The 20,314-nt window shown below is 41.5% G+C and overlaps 1 protein-coding gene across 1 annotated transcript; it reads right to left on the bottom strand.

Moving 5' to 3' along the window:
• Window positions 1–14,221: 14,221 nt before the first annotated feature.
• Window positions 14,222–16,660, bottom strand: LOC120105113. The gene is made up of 3 exons (XM_039117278.1): window positions 16,335–16,660; window positions 14,469–16,152; window positions 14,222–14,233 (listed from the first exon to the last, which is right to left on the bottom strand). Exons 1-3 carry the CDS (start codon window positions 16,658–16,660, stop codon window positions 14,222–14,224), a joined length of 2,022 nt encoding a protein of 673 aa, XP_038973206.1.
• Between the last annotated feature and the right edge of the window lie 3,654 nt (window positions 16,661–20,314).

Below are 20,314 nucleotides of genomic sequence, written 5' to 3'. Positions count from 1 at the left end.
CTCCACTAATCCTTTGCTTTGACACCATATATCACAAAGCCCTCAGATCCCGAGGATTGTGTAATTCAAATCAATATGCATAAATCACAATTTCTTGTGATTTGAAGATTGAGATCATATCTCAACCATAAAAGAGATCAGATCTCTTACCTTTAGAAGGAGGTTCCTTCAAGGATGCTTCGCAGCCGCACAAGCGTCCGGCCTCGATGACTCGTCCACGCGAAGCTCCGGAATGATCAGCTTCCCGGGGAGTGCTAGCTCGCAGGGAGGCAGAAGGTTGGCTGAAAGGGAGAAGGAAGAAGATGGACCTTCACAGCTCAAGAACTCCTTCTTGGGCTTTCACCTTCAGAACTACTCTCTCCTCTCACTCTCTTTCTCTGGTGCTCTCCATGTGTTAGGAAGAAGGAAGAGGGGTGGCCTATTTATAGGCCAAGAAGAAGGTGAGGTGTCCCTATGAGGTGTCCTGTGAGGTGTCCTGCCAGGACACATGTCACACATGCAAGGAAGAGAGATGTCCTGCTCAGCCACGTGTCACGCATGCAAAGGGGTGAGGTGGCCTGGAGGGCGATGTCATGGATGACCTCATGAGGCAGATGAGGTCATGGATGACATCAGGAGGAGTGTGAGGTGTCCAGGCCCGCCACATGTCACACATGCAAGCAAAAGAGGTGTCCTGCTCCGCCACGTGTCACGCATGCAAAGGGGTGAGGTGGCCGGGATGTGGGTCCCACATACAGTATGTGGGTCCCACCTAAGCAGGACATGGGTCCCACATACAGTATGTGGGTCCCACCTAGGCAGGACGTGGGTCCCACATACAGTATGTGGGTCCCACATAGGGAAGGAAGTCCTAGTCATACTAGGATCATAATTGATTTTAATCCAATTTTGACTCAAGCCAAATCTGATTTGGTTGGGGCAAATTAGACATTTTCACCAAACAATTTTGGTGTCAATTACGGTTTTACCAACTTCAAATCATATTTGAATTTGGTCAAGCCCAATCTCTATTACTCAATCAAATTGAGTCTAATCAGTGATCTAATCACCAATTAACTTCTCCAAGCAACAATTGCTTAGGGCAATCAGTCAATCACATTGACTATTTTACCTCTAGACGATTCTCAATCGTCAATCAGCCATTTGATCAATCCAGAAACTTCTAAGCGTGTGACCTCACAGGTTCGAACCTAAGCCGGTAGTACAAGAACACTTCCTGCACTAATCGAAGTAACCATCAAGCAATGGGACCCGACGACCGGATAGGCCGAATAGATGCAAAGCAACATTCTAGAACCTATGGACTATGGTTACTGCATAATTCATCCTCTTGACCAGAAAATGCCCAGGATGGGTTTAGAGTCTGTCTACCCTGAAACGATCCATCCGGAAATATGTTTCAATTCAATAAGTCAAGTGATAGTGATTTGACTTTCCCTGGCCAGGGTACTACTTAATTGAAAACACAAGGCATTCACCCTTATTTCTAAGGGAGGTCAATCCCATCTTGATCTGCAACTGACTACCACAAGTACTTGACTGGACCCAGAAACCTTTCGTCGCTGGATTAGAAATTCAGGTAGTCCGGCACCAAAGTACAGTGAGTTGCTTGCAAGCCACCGGTTGCAATCTCAGGTCTAAAGGATACATATACCCATATCCACTCGGAACAACTCTTGACAAGAGAGAGTCCGTCAATTGGTCACGTTCAGTGAACGTACACTACCATTCACCTGTATACCATACTAGTATCTCTATACTCTTTGGTTTGAAAGACAACCAACAAATATGATACACAATGACCTACGCCCGATAATACTATCGTCCTATTAATAGTATATCATACGGTCATGAACATTTAAGGACCTGTGTGACAAAATCATATTTCATTACACAAAGCAGTCCTAAGGACTTCATCACATCGGAGTTTGTGAAGATGTTCTGGTGATGAATAAATACCATGTTATTTATAATTGATTCAAATACATTTACAATCAACAATTGATTGGATTTAGGACATAATTTCCAACAACTCCCACTTGAACTAAAGCCAATCAGTACAGTATCGTATACCCATCTTCAAGTAATGATAGTCAAACTCCTTTACACTGAGGGCCTTAGTGAAGGGGTCGGCTAAGTTATCCTTCCCGTCAATCTTTTGAAGATCAACATCACCTCGTTCTACTATCTCACGAACCAGGTGATATCTGCGCAGAATGTGCTTGGTGCGCTGGTGAGCTCTTGGTTCCTTGGCCTGAGCGATGGCACCAGTGCTATCCGAATAGACAAGGACTGGTCCACTAAGGGAGGGTGCAACTCCGAGCTCAGTAATGAACTTCCGCAGCCACACAGCTTCCTTTGCCGCATCCGATGCCGCAATGTACTCCGCCTCGCACACAGAGTCCGCTATAGTAGTCTGCTTGGAACTCTTCCAACAGACAGCCCCACCACACAGGGTAAAAACATAACCAGACACAGACTTGCTATCATCACGGTCTGATTGAAAACTTGAATCGGTATAACCGACAAGTCTCAACTCAGTATCTCCATAAACAAGCCACTTATCCTTAGTATTTCTCAAATACTTGAGGATAGTCTTTACAACTTTCCAGTGGCTTTCTCCTGGGTCAGATTGGTACCTACTCACTACTCCTAGTGAATACGCCACATCTGGTCTAGTACAAGTCATAGCATACATAATAGATCCCACAGCAGAGGCATATGGAATTCTACTCATACGCTCTCTTTCTTGGGGAGTTGTGGGGCAATCTCCTTTAGAAAGAGTAATTCCATGACCTATCGGAAGATAGCCTTTCTTGGAATTTTCCATGCTGAAACGTTTCAGCACAGTATTTATGTACATGGATTGGGACAGACCGAGCAACCTCCTAGATCTATCTCTATAGATCTTCATCCCAAGGATGTAGGATGCTTCTCCCAAATCCTTCATGGAGAATTGTGATGAAAGCCATATTTTTACTCCCTGTAGTGCAGCAATGTCATTCCCTATTAGGAGAATATCATCCACATACAGTACAAGAAATAAGACTACCGTACCATTAGCCTATTTGTATATGCAAGGTTCCTCTTCGTTCTTAACGAAGCCATAAGTTTTGATAACCCTGTCAAAACGAATGTTCCAACTCCGAGATGCCTGCTTTAGTCCATATATGGACTTTTGCAGCCTACACACCTTAGACTCATCTGCAGAAATAAAACCTTCAGGCTGTATCATATACACCTGTTCCTCTAAATCTCCATTTAGAAAAGCGGTTTTAACATCCATCTGCCAGATCTCAAAGTCCAGATGGGCCGCAATCGCAAGCATGATCCGAATGGATTTCAGCATTGCCACAGGCGAAAACGTTTCGTCATAGTCAATACCATAACGCTGACGAAATCCCTGGGCAACCAGACGAGCTTTATAGGTTTCCACCTTTCCGTCTGCGCCTCTTTTCCGTTTGAAAATCCACTTACACCCTATGGGTTTAAATCCTTCGGGTGGGTCAACCAATGTCCATACATCATTGACCTTCATGGACTCCATTTCAGATTCCATGGCTCCAAGCCATTTATCAGAGTCAGACCTTTGCATAGCATCCATATAGGTGACGGGATCCTCATCGTTCTCATCGAGACCAATGGGATCATCGTCCCGGACAAGAAAACCATAGTATCTATCCGGTTGATGCGGTACTCTACCGGATCGCCTAACGGGTGCAACCTTAATGGGTTCTGAGTTTGATCCAATCAAATCAGACTCTAACGGTTCAGTTCTAGTTGTCTGATCCTCTACCTGTTGAACTTCATCAAGCTCAACCTTAGAGCTGTTCGTTCTTTCACCAAGAAATTTCTTCTCCAAGAAGACAGCTCTATTGCTGACGAACAACCTTTGTTCATTAACCTGGTAGAAATAATACCCTTTGGTTTCTTTTGGGTAGCCGACAAAAAGACATTCTTCCGACCTAGCTTCCAGTTTGTCTGCTTTCAAACGACGGACGTAGGCTGGAGACCCCCAAACTTTAAGGTGAGAGAGTACAGGCTTTTGACCGGTCCATATCTCATATGGAGTTTTAGTCACAGATTTACTGGGAACTCTATTAAGAATATAACAAGCGGTCTCAAGTGCATAACCCCAAAATGATAAGGGCAAAACTGTAAACCCCATCATGGATCGGACCATGTCCAACAGAGTCCGATTCCTCCTTTCAGACACACCATTATGCTGCGGTGTTCCGGGAGGGGTCCACTGAGAGAGAATCCCATTCTCCTCCAGATATGTCAAGAAATCACTGGAGAGGTATTCACCACCTCGATCAGATCGAAGTATCTTAATACACTGTCCAGTTTGTTTCTCTACTTCATTACGGTATAATTTGAACATTTCAAATGATTCATACTTGTGTTTCATAAGAAACACATACCCATACCGAGATAGGTCGTCGGTAAATGTAATGAAATAGCTGTATCCACCTCTTGCACTAGTGCTCATAGGTCCACATACATCCGAATGTACAAGATCTAATACAGCACCAGCTCGTATACCTTTTCCAGTAAAAGGCGACTTGGTCATTTTTCCAAGAAGACAAGACTCACAGGTAGGTAATGATTCACAATCATTAATATTTAAAATATCCAGTGAGGCCAACCTGTTGATCCTGTTCTTGTTAATATGACCTAGCCTACAATGCCAAAGGTAGATATCAGAGACATCATCAGATCTAGGGCGTTTACTTGTAGTGTACATTACACTAACAGGTTGTGACAATACATAAATGCCATTGTTTAATCGTTCATTGATTACTGTAACACCATTCATAATGATATCACAATAATCCTTCTTTATACAAATTTCATAACCGTTTAAGGCCAAATGACCAACGGAAATGACATTCATTAAGAAACTAGGACAATAGTGACATTCACCAAGGGCAATTATGTGAGAATTTGAAACAATTTGAATATTACCTAATGCAAGAACTGGAACAGTTCTTCCATCTCCAACATTTAGGAATTTCTCATTGTTACCGAATTTCTCAATGACTTGCAGTCCTTTCAACGTATTACAGATATTAAAAGGACTTCCGGTATCCAATACCCAAGTCATCATATCACATACAGAGAAATTATAAGGTGTTATCATATAACCACCTTAACCAGCAACTCTTTGCTGATTTCTCTCATTAGCACTCGAGTTAGCCTGATTCTTAATCAAAGGTCTAGTCAGGCTCATCACTATCCAATAGTGATAGGGGGAACTTATAAGAGGACATTTCTGCATAAAGGATAAAACCATGGCCTTATTAGTAAATGAATCAATTAATCTAAAGACATGGATTTTAGTCTAAAGATCCTTCCACTATTTTATACGAATCAGGAGCCTCTACCTCTAATCCGAAGAATTACTCTTAATTCTTTAGTGGGCACTAGAATCCAATAGGCTATACCTGGGCCCGACTTTGGTCGGTATCAACCCAAATACACCTAAAGGTAGGTTCATAACAAATTGCTTCAACTAAACAACTTCTAGTGATCATTCTGCCCCAGGAAGCACTTCAGCAGGCGTATATCGACACTACTAAAAGTCCCGGTCAGGTCCAACCATTAACATGTAGCAATCAATGCAAACTATCTAATAGATGGTCAAGCCCGACTTTGGCCGGTATCCAACCGGACCACCCATTCCAATAGTTGCAACCGACTCATCATTATTGTATGACAATTCCAATGGCCGATACGCACCAGTGCGCGCACGCGCCTCCAATGTATATAGACGTATTGGACTCATTATCACACAACTAATGGGAGGCTATGACGTGGTCATCTCCATTAACCATATCATTTTATGGACCTAATAATTTAGAGGATTTTTATAATAAAAAGCTGACTCAATCCAAATCCTCCCACTGACTTCATAAGTCAGGTATCATAGGAAATAGATTCAAGTCAGCGCACCTAAATCAGTCCAACTGATTTTCTTACAGGCATGGGTCAATTAGAGTCAATCAGAGATCTGATCAAAAGAGATTCACCAAGATGGCCAGGTAAGTGAGATCAGCGGAAGGGTATGCCATTAACTTGACTGGACCGAAACCCAGCAAGTAGCTCCCAATTAAAAACCTACTGATTACAGTTGCCTTTGACACCAGCTGGTTTATCAATTTCAATTCGATCAATATCATAACTCAAGCTCAACCACGAAGCCTAAATCAACATCCATTTGGTCTAATCAAAGACATGGACTTGATCAACTACAACTATTGCAAAGATCAAGAGCAATCTTGACCCAATCTAAGAAACAACTTTAATTAGATTAGATCAACTACTCTACCAAGTTTGATTTCAACCATTGAGTCCAAATCATTTGGATTTGATTTAGCTAACCCATTACCCCATGAATTATGCAATGTCTTAGACATTCAAATCACATTTAAAGTCTAGGATCTATATCATTACTCAATTCATAATTAAGTATATTACATTATTCATGTCTTATCTTTGTTTTGCATGATCCGTAACTTTAAATCGTTAAAACACTTTTAAGATTCAAGTTAATCATGCAAACAAACATGTTCATTCATCATATGAATAACATAATGAAATAATATAATTAGTTTACATCATATGTAAAAGATCACATCTTGCATAGATATTTGATATTACAAAGAACCTGGACGGGCTCTGATACCACTGATGGTGTGCGTGCAGAGGGCTAAGCATGAATTTCAGAAAATTTTTATGCGGAAAGAACGGGTTAAACATTTTAACCAAAAACATGCTTGATATTTTAGATATTTTAACTCTGGTACCAGTCGAAGACAGTCTTCAACTGCACATCACATGTGGCGCAGGCTCAGTCCCAATACATAGGGTGACACCCGCGCGTGCCTATCAAAGCACTCATCATATGAGCCCCCGGGTGGAGAGCCACGCTTCGTCACACGATCACGCGTGAGAGTTCCCGAGAATCGGATAGTCTCCACTAATCCTTTGCTTTGACACCATATATCACAAAGCCCTCAGATCCCGAGGATTGTGTAATTCAAATCAATATGCATAAATCACAATTTCTTGTGATTTGAAGATTGAGATCATATCTCAACCATAAAAGAGATCAGATCTCTTACCTTTAGAAGGAGGTTCCTTCAAGGATGCTTCGCAGCCGCACAAGCGTCCGGCCTCGATGACTCGTCCACGCGAAGCTCCGGAATGATCAGCTTCCCGGGGAGTGCTAGCTCGCAGGGAGGCAGAAGGTTGGCTGAAAGGGAGAAGGAAGAAGATGGACCTTCACAGCTCAAGAACTCCTTCTTGGGCTTTCACCTTCAGAACTACTCTCTCCTCTCACTCTCTTTCTCTGGTGCTCTCCATGTGTTAGGAAGAAGGAAGAGGGGTGGCCTATTTATAGGCCAAGAAGAAGGTGAGGTGTCCCTATGAGGTGTCCTGTGAGGTGTCCTGCCAGGACACATGTCACACATGCAAGGAAGAGAGATGTCCTGCTCAGCCACGTGTCACGCATGCAAAGGGGTGAGATGGCCTGGAGGGCGATGTCATGGATGACCTCATGAGGCAGATGAGGTCATGGATGACATCAGGAGGAGTGTGAGGTGTCCAGGCCCGCCACATGTCACACATGCAAGCAAAAGAGGTGTCCTGCTCCGCCACGTGTCACGCATGCAAAGGGGTGAGGTGGCCGGGATGTGGGTCCCACATACAGTATGTGGGTCCCACCTAAGCAGGACATGGGTCCCACATACAGTATGTGGGTCCCACCTAGGCAGGACGTGGGTCCCACATACAGTATGTGGGTCCCACATAGGGAAGGAAGTCCTAGTCATACTAGGATCATAATTGATTTTAATCCAATTTGACTCAAGCCAAATCTGATTTGGTTGGGGCAAATTAGACATTTTCACCAAACCAATTTTGGTGTCAATTACGGTTTTACCAACTTCAAATCATATTTGAATTTGGTCAAGCCCAATCTCTATTACTCAATCAAATTGAGTCTAATCAGTGATCTAATCACCAATTAACTTCTCCAAGCAACAATTGCTTAGGGCAATCAGTCAATCACATTGACTATTTTAGCTCTAGACGATTCTCAATCGTCAATCAGCCATTTGATCAATCCAGAAACTTCTAAGCGTGTGACCTCACAGGTTCGAACCTAAGCCGGTAGTACAAGAACACTTCCTGCACTAATCGAAGTAACCATCTAGCAATGGGACCCGACGACCGGATAGGCCGAATAGATGCAAAGCAACATTCTAGAACCTATGGACTATGGTTACTGCATAATTCATCCTCTTGACCAGAAAATGCCCAGGATGGGTTTAGAGTCTGTCTACCCTGAAACGATCCATCCGGAAATATGTTTCAATTCAATAAGTCAAGTGATAGTGATTTGACTTTCCCTGGCCAGGGTACTACTTAATTGAAAACACAAGGCATTCACCCTTATTTCTAAGGGAGGTCAATCCCATCTTGATCTGCAACTGACTACCACAAGTACTTGACTGGACCCAGAAACCTTTCGTCGCTGGATTAGAAATTCAGGTAGTCCGGCACCAAAGTACAGTGAGTTGCTTGCAAGCCACCGGTTGCAATCTCAGGTCTAAAGGATACATATACCCATATCTACTCGGAACAACTCTTGACAAGAGAGAGTCCGTCAATTGGTCACGTTCAGTGAACGTACACTACCATTCACCTGTATACCATACTAGTATCTCTATACTCTTTGGTTTGAAAGACAACCAACAAATATGATACACAATGACCTACGCCCGATAATACTATCGTCCTATTAATAGTATATCATACGGTCATGAACATTTAAGGACCTGTGTGACAAAATCATATTTCGTTACACAAAGCAGTCCTAAGGACTTCATCACATCGGAGTTTGTGAAGATGTTCTGGTGATGAATAAATACCATGTTATTTATAATTGATTCAAATACATTTACAATCAACAATTGATTGGATTTAGGACATAATTTCCAACAGCTGGTACCTTGCGCCACCGCTTTGCCCTTCGCTTGGGAAGCCCCTCCACTCGAGGAGCCCGAATTCAAGTCTTTTGTACCTCCCTTGTGACTTGATTTCGCTCCCCCACCTTTGCCCTGTTTCGATGCTTGGCCTTTGGGACCTGTGGGTTGAGTCTTGAACTCGATGAGAGCTTCCGCTTGAGCTATCGCATCGTTCAAACTCTGGACTCCTCTTCACTGCAATTCCATCTTGGCCCATGGTTTGAGCCTGTCAAGAAAAGTGAAGAGAGAGTCCTCGTTGCTGAGGTCTGGTACCTCCAACAACAATTTGCTGAACTCTCGCACATACTCACGCACATCGCTCTTTTGCGTGAGTCACCGTAGTCGTGCTCGAGCATCATCCTTTGCGAACGCGGGGAAGAATTGCTTCCGAAGTTCAGTTTGGAACTGTGCCCAAGTGGTGATTGGAACAGCCCCTCGCTTCACATCGTCAGCCCGACGTCGCCACCAAAGCATCACCACATCCCTTAGGAACATGGCTGCTGTGCTCACCTTCATGGCTTCCTCCCTTACGTCGGTGACCTGCAGATATTGTTCTACGGCAAAAAGGAAGTTATCCACCTCCTTCGCGGACCGCCAACTGTAGAACTCCTGTGGCTTGGGAACATCAAGCTTGTGCAGGGGGCGCGTGGTCTCTCTTGCGACCTCCATTGTCAATGGAGAAGAGGCCATGCCCGTGGTGGTACTTTCCTTTAAAAGGTCAACCACCTGATTTTGGAGAGCCTTCACCATGGTCTCCAACTCCTTGCTATGCCGCAACACTTCCATATAGCACTGCTCCATATCGAATGAAATCTGGTTCAGCTGAGCGGCGATCTCCCCTCGGAGGGTTGCGTCCCTACCCTCAAGGTCCTCCATTCACCCTTCAACCTCAGCTATTTGGGCCTCACACCTCTGTAATCGATTTTCGGCAGAGATAACCGGAGATGCAATGCATAACCCTTGTAAGGAATCATCAACTGGATGTGTTCTACCAATCGCCGTACCTCCTCTTGAGGCTGGATCGAGATCCACGGTCGAAGATGATGCATCCGCCATTCCCACCATGGAAGCTACCGTAGAGGTCGTCTCCTTCGTTTCTGGTATAGCTCTGATACCAAGTGTCACGGACGAAGGATCTCAAAGCGGATCCCAACAACATACGGCTCGGTCTACCGAAGCGAACCGATCAGCCTTCCTGGCATGGGAACCTAGTCCCTATGACTTAGGTCATGCCTAACAATAATAATAATAATGCAGCGAAGCACGACACCAGAAAATACCACGAAGAAGAAGGAGAAATACAGGAAAAGAGAACTTTATTGAATAACCACTCAACTGATTACAATAAACTCTCCTGGTCTCTCCAGCTCTACCGGATGCCTCCCCTTCCCCTTCCCCTTGCCTTTTGGAGACTTATGCCACATACCTCCATCAGTGGCACACATTTCTATGCATCCTAATTTTTCGGATTCAGCCCATGCTTCGAAATAAGCCCTCAACACTAATCAGACTCGTTGCAGCAGTTTTCCTCCAGATGATGAACCAGCATGTATTCTCAACAATACATGCCTTGGAGCACGTGCCCACAGCCCCATGCTCTTGGGTATTCCTCCTAGATCTTGCACACGTTTCCCTAGGTGATCCCAGGGCCCAGATTTGGTTTCCAAATTGCCCAAATCACCATAGAGCACGGTCAGACCTCGAACCCGTCCAGCGACCTGATCTAGTTTATACCTTGATCCGCATCCGGTCCAGCCCCGATTCGAGGTAACATGACATTATTAATCTGACTTGATGAAGTCAGTGGGAGGATCTAGATTAACCGATTCTTCTTATCTATTCTCAATTAGATCCTCTAAAATTATTAGGCCCCTAAAATGACATAGTTATGGAGATAATTAGGTTATAGCCTCCCATTAAGTTGGGTGATAATGGGTCCAATGGCTAGATAATCATTGGAAGCGCCACACGCCTGGTGATTATTTGCCATTGAAATTGTCATTTAATATATGATGAGTCGAGTGTACCTTAAATAGGTGATCAGGTGGACCGAGCCACACTCAGGCTTGGTCATCTATTAGTAGATTACACGGAACCCTGTCATTTAATGGTTGGACCTAATCAGGATTCTTGGTGGAGGCTCACACGCCTGCCGAAGATATTGGGGCAAAAATCATCACTAGAAGTTATTTGGTGAAATAATTGGTTCAGAACCTACCGATAGGTGCATATGGGTTGGCCGAGCCACACTCGGGCCCATATGCGATCTATTGGGTTCTAGTGCCTACTAAAGAGTTAAGTGTAATTCTTCAAATTTGAGGCAGTGGCTACAAATTTGTATAAAATAGCGGGAGAACCTTTAGACTAAAGTTCAAGTCTTTAGGATTTTGTCAATTTATATACTAATAGGTAATTTTTTTTTGCAGAAATGGCCACTAGTTTGTCACTTCGTTCATTGTTGGATAATAACAAGTTGACTAGACCCAATTTCAACAACTGGCTTAGAAAACTTAAGATTGTGTTAGAGCATGAATGGATTCTTTAAGTGATAATGGATCCAGCACCTGAGCAGCCCGCTGCTAATGCATGGGGTACAGTCAGAGACACTTATCAGAAGTGGCTCAATGACCGTATCACTGTCCGCTGCATTATGCTCGCTACAATGAACGACGTGTTCAGCCATTGGTTTGAAAATGCACAGCCTGAAAAGATTGTTCAAGTGTTGAACGAATCCTTCGATATTCCTGACGACGTTGAAAGGCACAAGACCAGTTGTGCTATTTTCAGCACACGTATGAAGGACGGGGTGATAAGAGCACACTTTGGACCGTCCTGGAAATAGGTAGAGAATGAGGAACTTGACCCTAACCGCGACCTGCCGGTAGAACCAAAGTTATCAAAAGAAGCGTGACCCTAACCGCGACCTGCCGGTAGAACCAACACTATCAAGTTCTAATCCAAGAACAAAGGTGAAGCTCTCACATAAGAGAAACCCTCAAATTTCATTCATGCGTTCTCCCCCTCTCAAGTACAATCAGGTGCTATTTTAAGGCTGAAATGGCTTCAAAGAGAAGCAACTCCTAGGAAATTACATAGCACTACTTGTCATGCATTTTCCAAGGCTGCATTTACCAAGGCTTGGAAAAGATGCATGTTACACCTACTCCTAGAAAAGTAACCAGAACTTAGGAAAAAGATCCCAAAGTAATTATAGTGACTTTGAGAACTACAAGAAAGTCTGAATGTGACTTGGGGAATACAAAACATCATCTGAAATATCACCCCAAAAGTATGCACGAAAATCCAAATATAATAGGAAAGTTGGCCTTCCCATGAATGCTTCTTGTCATGTGATTTGGACTTTCCAAAGTGTTGTCTTCAGGTTGGACTCAAAGCATCTTCACCCAATTGTATGAAAGTGACCCAATTAGGTGCAGCCTCTATCTCACGTTGGTCTTCTTTTCCTTTGATTTTTATGATCAGGCTTTCCAAAGCTTGTTTCATCCTCTTAGTCTTGGCCCTAGTCATAGGACCTTCAATTCCATGCAAAGGATCTTTAGATGGGCTGGTTGCGTCTCTATCATTGGTTGCGTCTCTATCATTCCCTCCCTCTTCAAAAGGATTCGTCCTCGAATCAGATTCATCACCTACATCAAACAAAGATAGATCAGCCACATTAAAGGTAGTACTTACATTACCATATTCACTTGGCAAGTCCAACTTGTAGGCATTGTCATTGATCTTCTCTAGAACTTGGAAGGGTCCATCTCCTCTTGTTTGCAGCTTAGATTTTCTTTGAGTGGAAAACCTCTCCTTCCTCATATGAACCCAAACCCAATCTCCTGGTTCAAAAATAACTTTAATACGCCCCTTATTTGCTTGCTTTGCATATTGCTCATTCTTCCTCTCAATGTTGGCTCGAACTTTTGCATGCAATTCCCTAATAGTATCCGCCTTTTTCTTACCATCCAAATTGGTACACTCATTAGTAGGCAAAGGTAAGATGTCTAAAGGAGTCAAAGGATTAAAGCCATACACAACTTCAAAAGGAGAATAAGAAGTAGTAGAATGAACAGTTCTATTATAAGCAAACTCAACATGTGGCAAGCATTTCTCCCAATTTTTCAAATTCTTTTTAATGATAGCACGCAACAAGGTAGTAAGTGTTCTATTTACTACTTCAGTTTGTCCATCCGTTTGAGGATGTGCAACAGTAGAAAATAAGAGTTTTGTTCCTAGTTTATTCCACAAAGTTTTCCAAAAATGACTTAGGAACTTTACATCCCTATCACTTACTATTGTTCTAGGCAATCCATGCAAGCGCATTATCTCTTTAAAGAACAGATCAGCAATATGTGTTGCATCATTGGTTTTAGAGCATGCAATGAAATGTGCCATTTTACTAAACCTATCAACAACGACAAATATACTATCTTTGCCACCTTGAGATCGAGGTAATCCTAACACGAAATCCATTGAAATATCAGTCCAGGGTTGATTAGACACAGACAAAGGTGTATAGAAGCCATGGGGCATGACTTTAGATTTAGCTTGTTTACATGCTATGCACTTGTCACAGACCGATTGCACATCATGCTTCATGTTAGACCAATAAAAATGCTCATGCAATATTTCTAAGGTCCTTTTTATCCCGAAATGTCCCATCAATCCACCACCATGACTTTCTCTAACTAGCATTTCACGCAAGGAACAAACAGGCACACACAACTTATTTTTCTTAAACAAGAAACCATCATGCCTATAATAGTCCCCAAAAGCATGTTTAGAACAAGAATCCCATACTTGGCCAAAGTCAGAATCATTAGCATATAAGTCCTTTATAAACTCAAAACCAAGTAATTTAGTTTGCAAAGAAGTAAGCAATGCATACCTTCTGGACAATGCGTCAGCCACTTTGTTTTCCTTACCATTCTTGTACTTGATTACATAAGGAAACATCTCAATGAATTCCAACCACTTGGCATGTCTTTTTTGAAGCTTACCTTGAGATCTTAGAAACTTCAAGCTTTGATGGTCAGAATGAATTATGAATTCCCTTGACCACAAGTAGTGTTGCCAAGTTTGCAAAGCTCTCACCAAAGCGTACAACTCTTTGTCATACGTGGAATAATTCAATGATGCCCCATTAAGCTTTTCACTAAAGTAAGCAATTGGTTTAGAGTCCTGCATTAGTACGGCCCCTATGCCAACACCAGATGCATCACATTCAATTTCAAAAGCTTTATCAAAATTAGGCAAACAAAGCAAAGGTGCATTGGTCAATTTTTCTTTTAATGAATTAAAAGCTTCCTCATGCACTTCATTCCACTTAAACACAACATTCTTTTTAACAAGTTCATTCAAAGGTGCAGCAATAGAACTAAAGTTCTTTACAAACCTTCTATAAAAACTTGCTAAACCATGAAAACTTCTTACCTCATTTGCATTCTTAGGTGTAGGCCATTCTCTAATTGCCCTTACCTTCTCCTTATCCACACTTATTCCTTTCGAGCTTACAACAAAACCCAAAAACACAACAGATTCATGGCAAAATGAACACTTTTTAAGATTAGCATATAATTTGTTTTCTCTCAAAACATTAAGAACAACATGCAAATGATTAACATGTTCATCTAAGGTTTTGCTATAAATCAAAATATCATCAAAATACACTACAACAAATTTCCCAATGAAAGAACGCAAAACATGGTTCATTAACCTCATGAAGGTGCTGGGTGCATTAGATAAGCCAAATGGCATCACCATCCATTCATATAAACCATATTTTGTTTTAAAAGCTGTTTTCCATTCATCACCTTCTTTCATGCGAATTTGATAGTATCCACTCTTCAAATCTATTTTAGAAAACACACACGAACCATGCAATTCATCAAGCATATCATCCAATCTAGGGATAGGATATCGATACTTTACAGTGATTTTATTTATGGCTCGGCAGTCCGTACACATGCGCCACGTCCCATCTTTCTTCGGAACCAAGATCACAGGAGCAGAACACGGGCTAAGACTCTCCCTCACAAATCCTTTTTGCAGCAACTCATCTACTTGCCTTTGAATTTCTTTTGCTTCCTCTGGACTTGTTCTGTAGGCTGGTCTATTTGGGATTGAAGAACCTGGAATTAAGTCAATCTGATGCTCAATACCTCTTGTAGGAGGTAATCCATGGGGAATTTCTTCTGGAAAAATATCACCAAATTCCTGTAACAAAAAAGCAACCATACTAGGCAAAGAAAAATTGAGTTCGTTAGTGAAATAAACATCCTTTTGTATGAACACAAGTAGCTGCTCTTTTGCTAACAAGGCACTCTCAACCTCTCTTTTGCTTGCAAATGCACTCACTCTCTTTTTTTTCTCTTCTTTGGATTCTGATTTATTCTTTTCTTTCGTCTGCTGACTCTCATTTTTCTTATCTTTCCTCTCTTTTTCTTGAATGCTCAATTGTTCCTCTCTCAACTTACACTCTCTTGTAATTCTGATTTGATCAGCATAGGCCTCGGTTGGTTGGAGAGGTGTTAAAACAATAGTGTGATTGTTCATAACAAGAGTGTATCTATTTTTGTACCCATCGTGAATAACCCTTCTATCAAATTGCCACGGACGCCCAAGAAGTAGATGTCCAGCATGCATAGGTGCCACATCACAAAGAACTTCATCCTTGTATTTACCGATGGAAAATGAAATCATCACTTGCTTAGTCACCCTTATGTCTCCACAATCATTCAGCCACTGAAGTCTATATGGATTAGGGTGCTTTAATTTGGGCAAACTCAATTTTTCAACCAACAAGGTGCTAGCAACATTAGTGCAACTCCCACTATCAATGATTAAGCTGCATACCTTGTCGTTTATATGGCATCTTGTATGAAATATATGCTCACGTTGCTCCTCATTACCACCCGCCTTAGGTTGCATGTTGAGAGCACGCCTAGTAACAAGCACATCTCCAACAACAGGTTCAGCAACTTCAACATCACTACAATCCTCCAATGGTGGCATGTCATCATCACTTGAGCTCACACTCTCTATGTCTCCATTATCCAGCAGTATCATGGCTCTTTTGTTTGGACATTGAGAAGCAATATGCCCAACTCCTTGACACCTGAAACATTTGATATCACGAGATCTAGAGGATGAATTAGTTTCCATTTTACCTTAGGTGCAGCAATCGAATTTTTGGCCTTTGCATCTTCTTTTGGCTTTGACACAGATTTGTTATTTTGCCAATTCGATTTCCATGAGGAACTAGTAGTAAATTTGGAAGTACTCTTAGCTTTCAATTGCCTTTCCACTAGAATAGCTTTGTGCAGCAAATCCTCCATCTCTATATAATGTTGCAATTCTACCACATCAGCTATCTCCTTCTTTAAACCTCCAATGAATCTAGCCATAGTTGCCTCTCGGTCTTCTTCAACATTGGCTCTAATCATGGCTATTTCCATCTCCTTATAGTAATCTTCCACACTCATAGAGCCTTGAGTTAGACTTTGCAATTTCCTGTGCAAATCTCTATAGTAGTGGCTGGGTACAAACCTTTTTCTCATGACAGCCTTCATCTCATCCCATGTACCAATAGGCCTCTCCCCATTTCTACGTCTACTAGTCACCATTTGATCCCACCCAAATACTAGCATAATCATGGAACTCAACAATGGCTAGTTTAACCCTCTTCTCCTCGGAATAATTATGACATTCAAACACATGTTCAACCTTTCTCTCCCACTCTAAATATAATTCAGGATCATTTTTACCTTGGAATGCAGGGATTGTCATCTTAATACTTCCCAAATGACTGTCTTTTTCTTGATTCATCTCTTTGCCTCCTTCCATTACTTCTTCCATCCGAATACTCCTCTTCTTCTTCTTCTTCAAACATCCGCCCCCTCAAAGGTTTGAGTCTGCTTGGTGATTCCAAATCATTCATTCGTGCACCAAGCTTAGTAAGTTGATCAGCAATGGCTTTCATCCATAACTTCATATCAACATCTGGTTGTTTACTACCTTCACTACTCATCTTTGTATGCTGCAATCAAAAGATTAGTATAAACAGAATAGGTCCTCACACACTCCTCTCTCTGGTGGACACTCTTTTATGGCTTTTTCTTGATGATGATCTCACCCTCTTGCCTTTTACCACTTAGCTTCACCTTATGAGCTCTTAAATAAGAACCTTTTGGATGTTTCTACACAACAGGAAACAGTAAGGAGTCGATGATTACCTTAGGGAACAAGAACTCGCAAGGAACAATTTAATTGGAACCAACAAAGGGTTCAAGGAAGGGTTTGAATTGAGAACAATTCAATGGAAGCGTTAAAGAACCCACAAGGAAATTAGAAGCAAAATCTGCCCCGAATTTTTTCTTCTTTTTTTTTTTTTTTTCTTTTTTTTCTTCTTCTTCTTTCTTCCTTCTCTTTTTTTTTTTTTTTTTGAAATAGCAGAACAGAAAGAAACAAGGACGATGACACAAACCGATTAAAGGAAGATGTCACCAAGGATATAGAGATAAACAACAGCGGAACACCTTTTTTTTTTTTTGAATTAAACAAGATAAACACACAAAGGATAGATAACACCTGATTTCAGGAACCGGGCTCTGATACCAAATGATAGAGCACACTTCGGACCGTCCTGGAAACAGGTAGAGAATGAGGAACTTGACCCTAACCGCGACCTGCCGGTAGAACCAAAGTTATCAAAAGAAGCGTGACCCTAACCGCGACCTGCCGGTAGAACCAACACTATCAAGTTCTAATCCAAGAACAAAGGTGAAGCTCTCACATAAGAGAAACCCTCAAATTTCATTCATGCGTTCTCCCCCTCTCAAGTACAATCAGGTGCTATTTTAAGGCTGAAATGGCTTCAAAGAGAAGCAAACTCCTAGGAAACTACATAGCACTACTTGTCATGCATTTTCCAAGGCTGCATTTACCAAGGCTTGGAAAAGATGCATGTTACACCTACTCCTAGAAAAGTAACCAGAACTTAGGAAAAAGATCCCAAAGTAATTATAGTGACTTTGGGAACTACAAGAAAGTCTGAATGTGACTTGGGGAATACAAAACATCATCTGAAATATCACCCCAAAAGTATGCACGAAAAATCCAAATATAATAGGAAAGTTGGCCTTCCCATGAATGCTTCTTGTCATGTGATTTGGACTTTCCAAAGTGTTGTCTTCAGGTTGGACTCAAAGCATCTTCACCCAATTGTATGAAAGTGACCCAATTAGGTGCAGCCTCTATCTCACGTTGGTCTTCTTTTCCTTTGATTTTTATGATCAGGCCTTTCCAAAGCTTGTTTCATCCTCTTAGTCTTGGCCCTAGTCATAGGACCTTCAATTCCATGCAAAGGATCTTTAGATGGGCTGGTTGCGTCATCATTGGTTGCGTCTCTATCACGGGGGCCTCGGTGACCGATCATGTATTGTACATGATTGAGTTAATCGAGCGCCTAGGCACTCTCGGATTTCCTCTTACATGATCAATTAGGGAAGGATGTTATACTGAACTCCTCTTTCTGGTTCATACCGCCCATTTCTCGCTCACTTTCGTATGACGAAACTGGCAGTAAATTATCACCAATTGTTGGGTTTACTACAATATTTGAGAAGGATCACCAACTCCTAAAAGGGTCGGTGAATTTAGTGGGAGTTTCGTCCAGGGGTCGTGGTCCTTTAAGAAAGGGAAGAAAAATAAGAATCAAAAGAAAAAGGTGCAGCATGCTAAGCCAAGTCAGACCAAGAAGATGAGGCTAATCAAAGTAAGGCAGAATGCTTCTACTGTAAGAAGGAAGGGGCATTGAAAGAGGAACTGTCCTCAGTACATTACCTCTCTTGACCCAAACAGGCAAAAGAAAAAGATACAATCAGTGCTGATCAAGGTATTTATATGATAACACCTTGTAATTTCTCAATTGTAATAATTCGACTTGGGTATTGGATACTATAAGCCCATTTAATATTACAATTCGTTTGTGGGGACTTCAGGTCAATAAGAGATTTGGAGAAAGCGAAAGAATTCCTGAACATTGGAGATGGAAGATCAGTTCCAGTTCTAGCTTCAGGAATTATGAAACTTGTATTCAATTCTCATGAAATTGTCTTAAATGATTGTCATTTTTGTCCTTTTCTATTGAATATAATTTCTGTAGGCCTTTTGGCCATGAATGGTTATGAGATTTCAATAAAAGAAATTATTGTGATATCATTATGAATGATTTTACTGTAATGCATGGACAATTGAGTAATGGTATTTATATATTTCCACAGCCTGTTAATGTAATGTACAAGTCAAGTAAGCGCCCTAGAATAGATATGTCACGGATGTCTATCTTTGGCATCATAGGCTAGGTCATATTAACAAGAACACGATGAACAGGTTAAGTAAAGAGGAATCCTCCAATGTTAATGATTGTGAGTCATTGACAACCTATGAGTCATGTCTTCTTGAAAAGATGACCAAATCACCTATTACTGAAAAAAGTGAACGAGCTAGTGATTTATTGACCCTTGTACATTCTGATGTATTTGGGCCAACAAGCATAAATGCTAGAGGTGGATATTCATATTTCCATTACGTTCACAGATAATTTTTCGAGGTGGTTATGTCTATTTAATGAGACATAATTGAATTATTTTGAAATGTTCAAATTATATTCGTAATGAAGTCGAAAACAAACTGGAAAGAGTATTAAAATTCTTCGGTCAGACCGAGGAGGAGAATATCTCTCTAGTGAGTTTTTTGACATATCTAGGGCAGAGAATGGGATCCTCTCCTAATGGACTCCTCCTGTACACCGTAGAAAGGAGAAATCGACTCTGTTGGATATGGTTCGATCCATGATAGGTTTTGGTAATCTACCCTATATCCTTTTAGGGATATGCACTGAGTTAGCCCTGTTTATATTCTTAATAAGGTTCCGAGTAAATCTGTAACTAAAACACCACATGAGATGTGGACGGGATGGAAATCGGTACTTTCTCATCTTAGGGTTTGGGGATGTCCGGCTTATATCAAATGTTTGAAAGCAGACAAATTTGAGGCCAAGTCTGACATATGTTCTTTATCGGTTATCCTAAAGAGACTAAAGGATATTATTTCAACCTTGCTAAAAACAAAAGTTGTTCGTAAACAATAGAGTTATTTTCTTGGAGAAGGAATTTCTTGGAGAAGGAAGTAGTAGCTCTAATGTAGAACTTAGGAAAGTTCAACATGTAGAAGATCCAACACTATCCACTGAACCAATTGAGTCAGATTTGATTAAG

This window comes from Phoenix dactylifera, unplaced genomic scaffold (genome assembly GCF_009389715.1).
Source record: "Phoenix dactylifera cultivar Barhee BC4 unplaced genomic scaffold, palm_55x_up_171113_PBpolish2nd_filt_p 000195F, whole genome shotgun sequence".
Lineage (NCBI taxonomy): Eukaryota > Viridiplantae > Streptophyta > Magnoliopsida > Arecales > Arecaceae > Phoenix > Phoenix dactylifera.
Note: the sequence above shows the minus strand (reverse complement) of the source record. Positions and strands in the feature narration are given on the sequence as shown.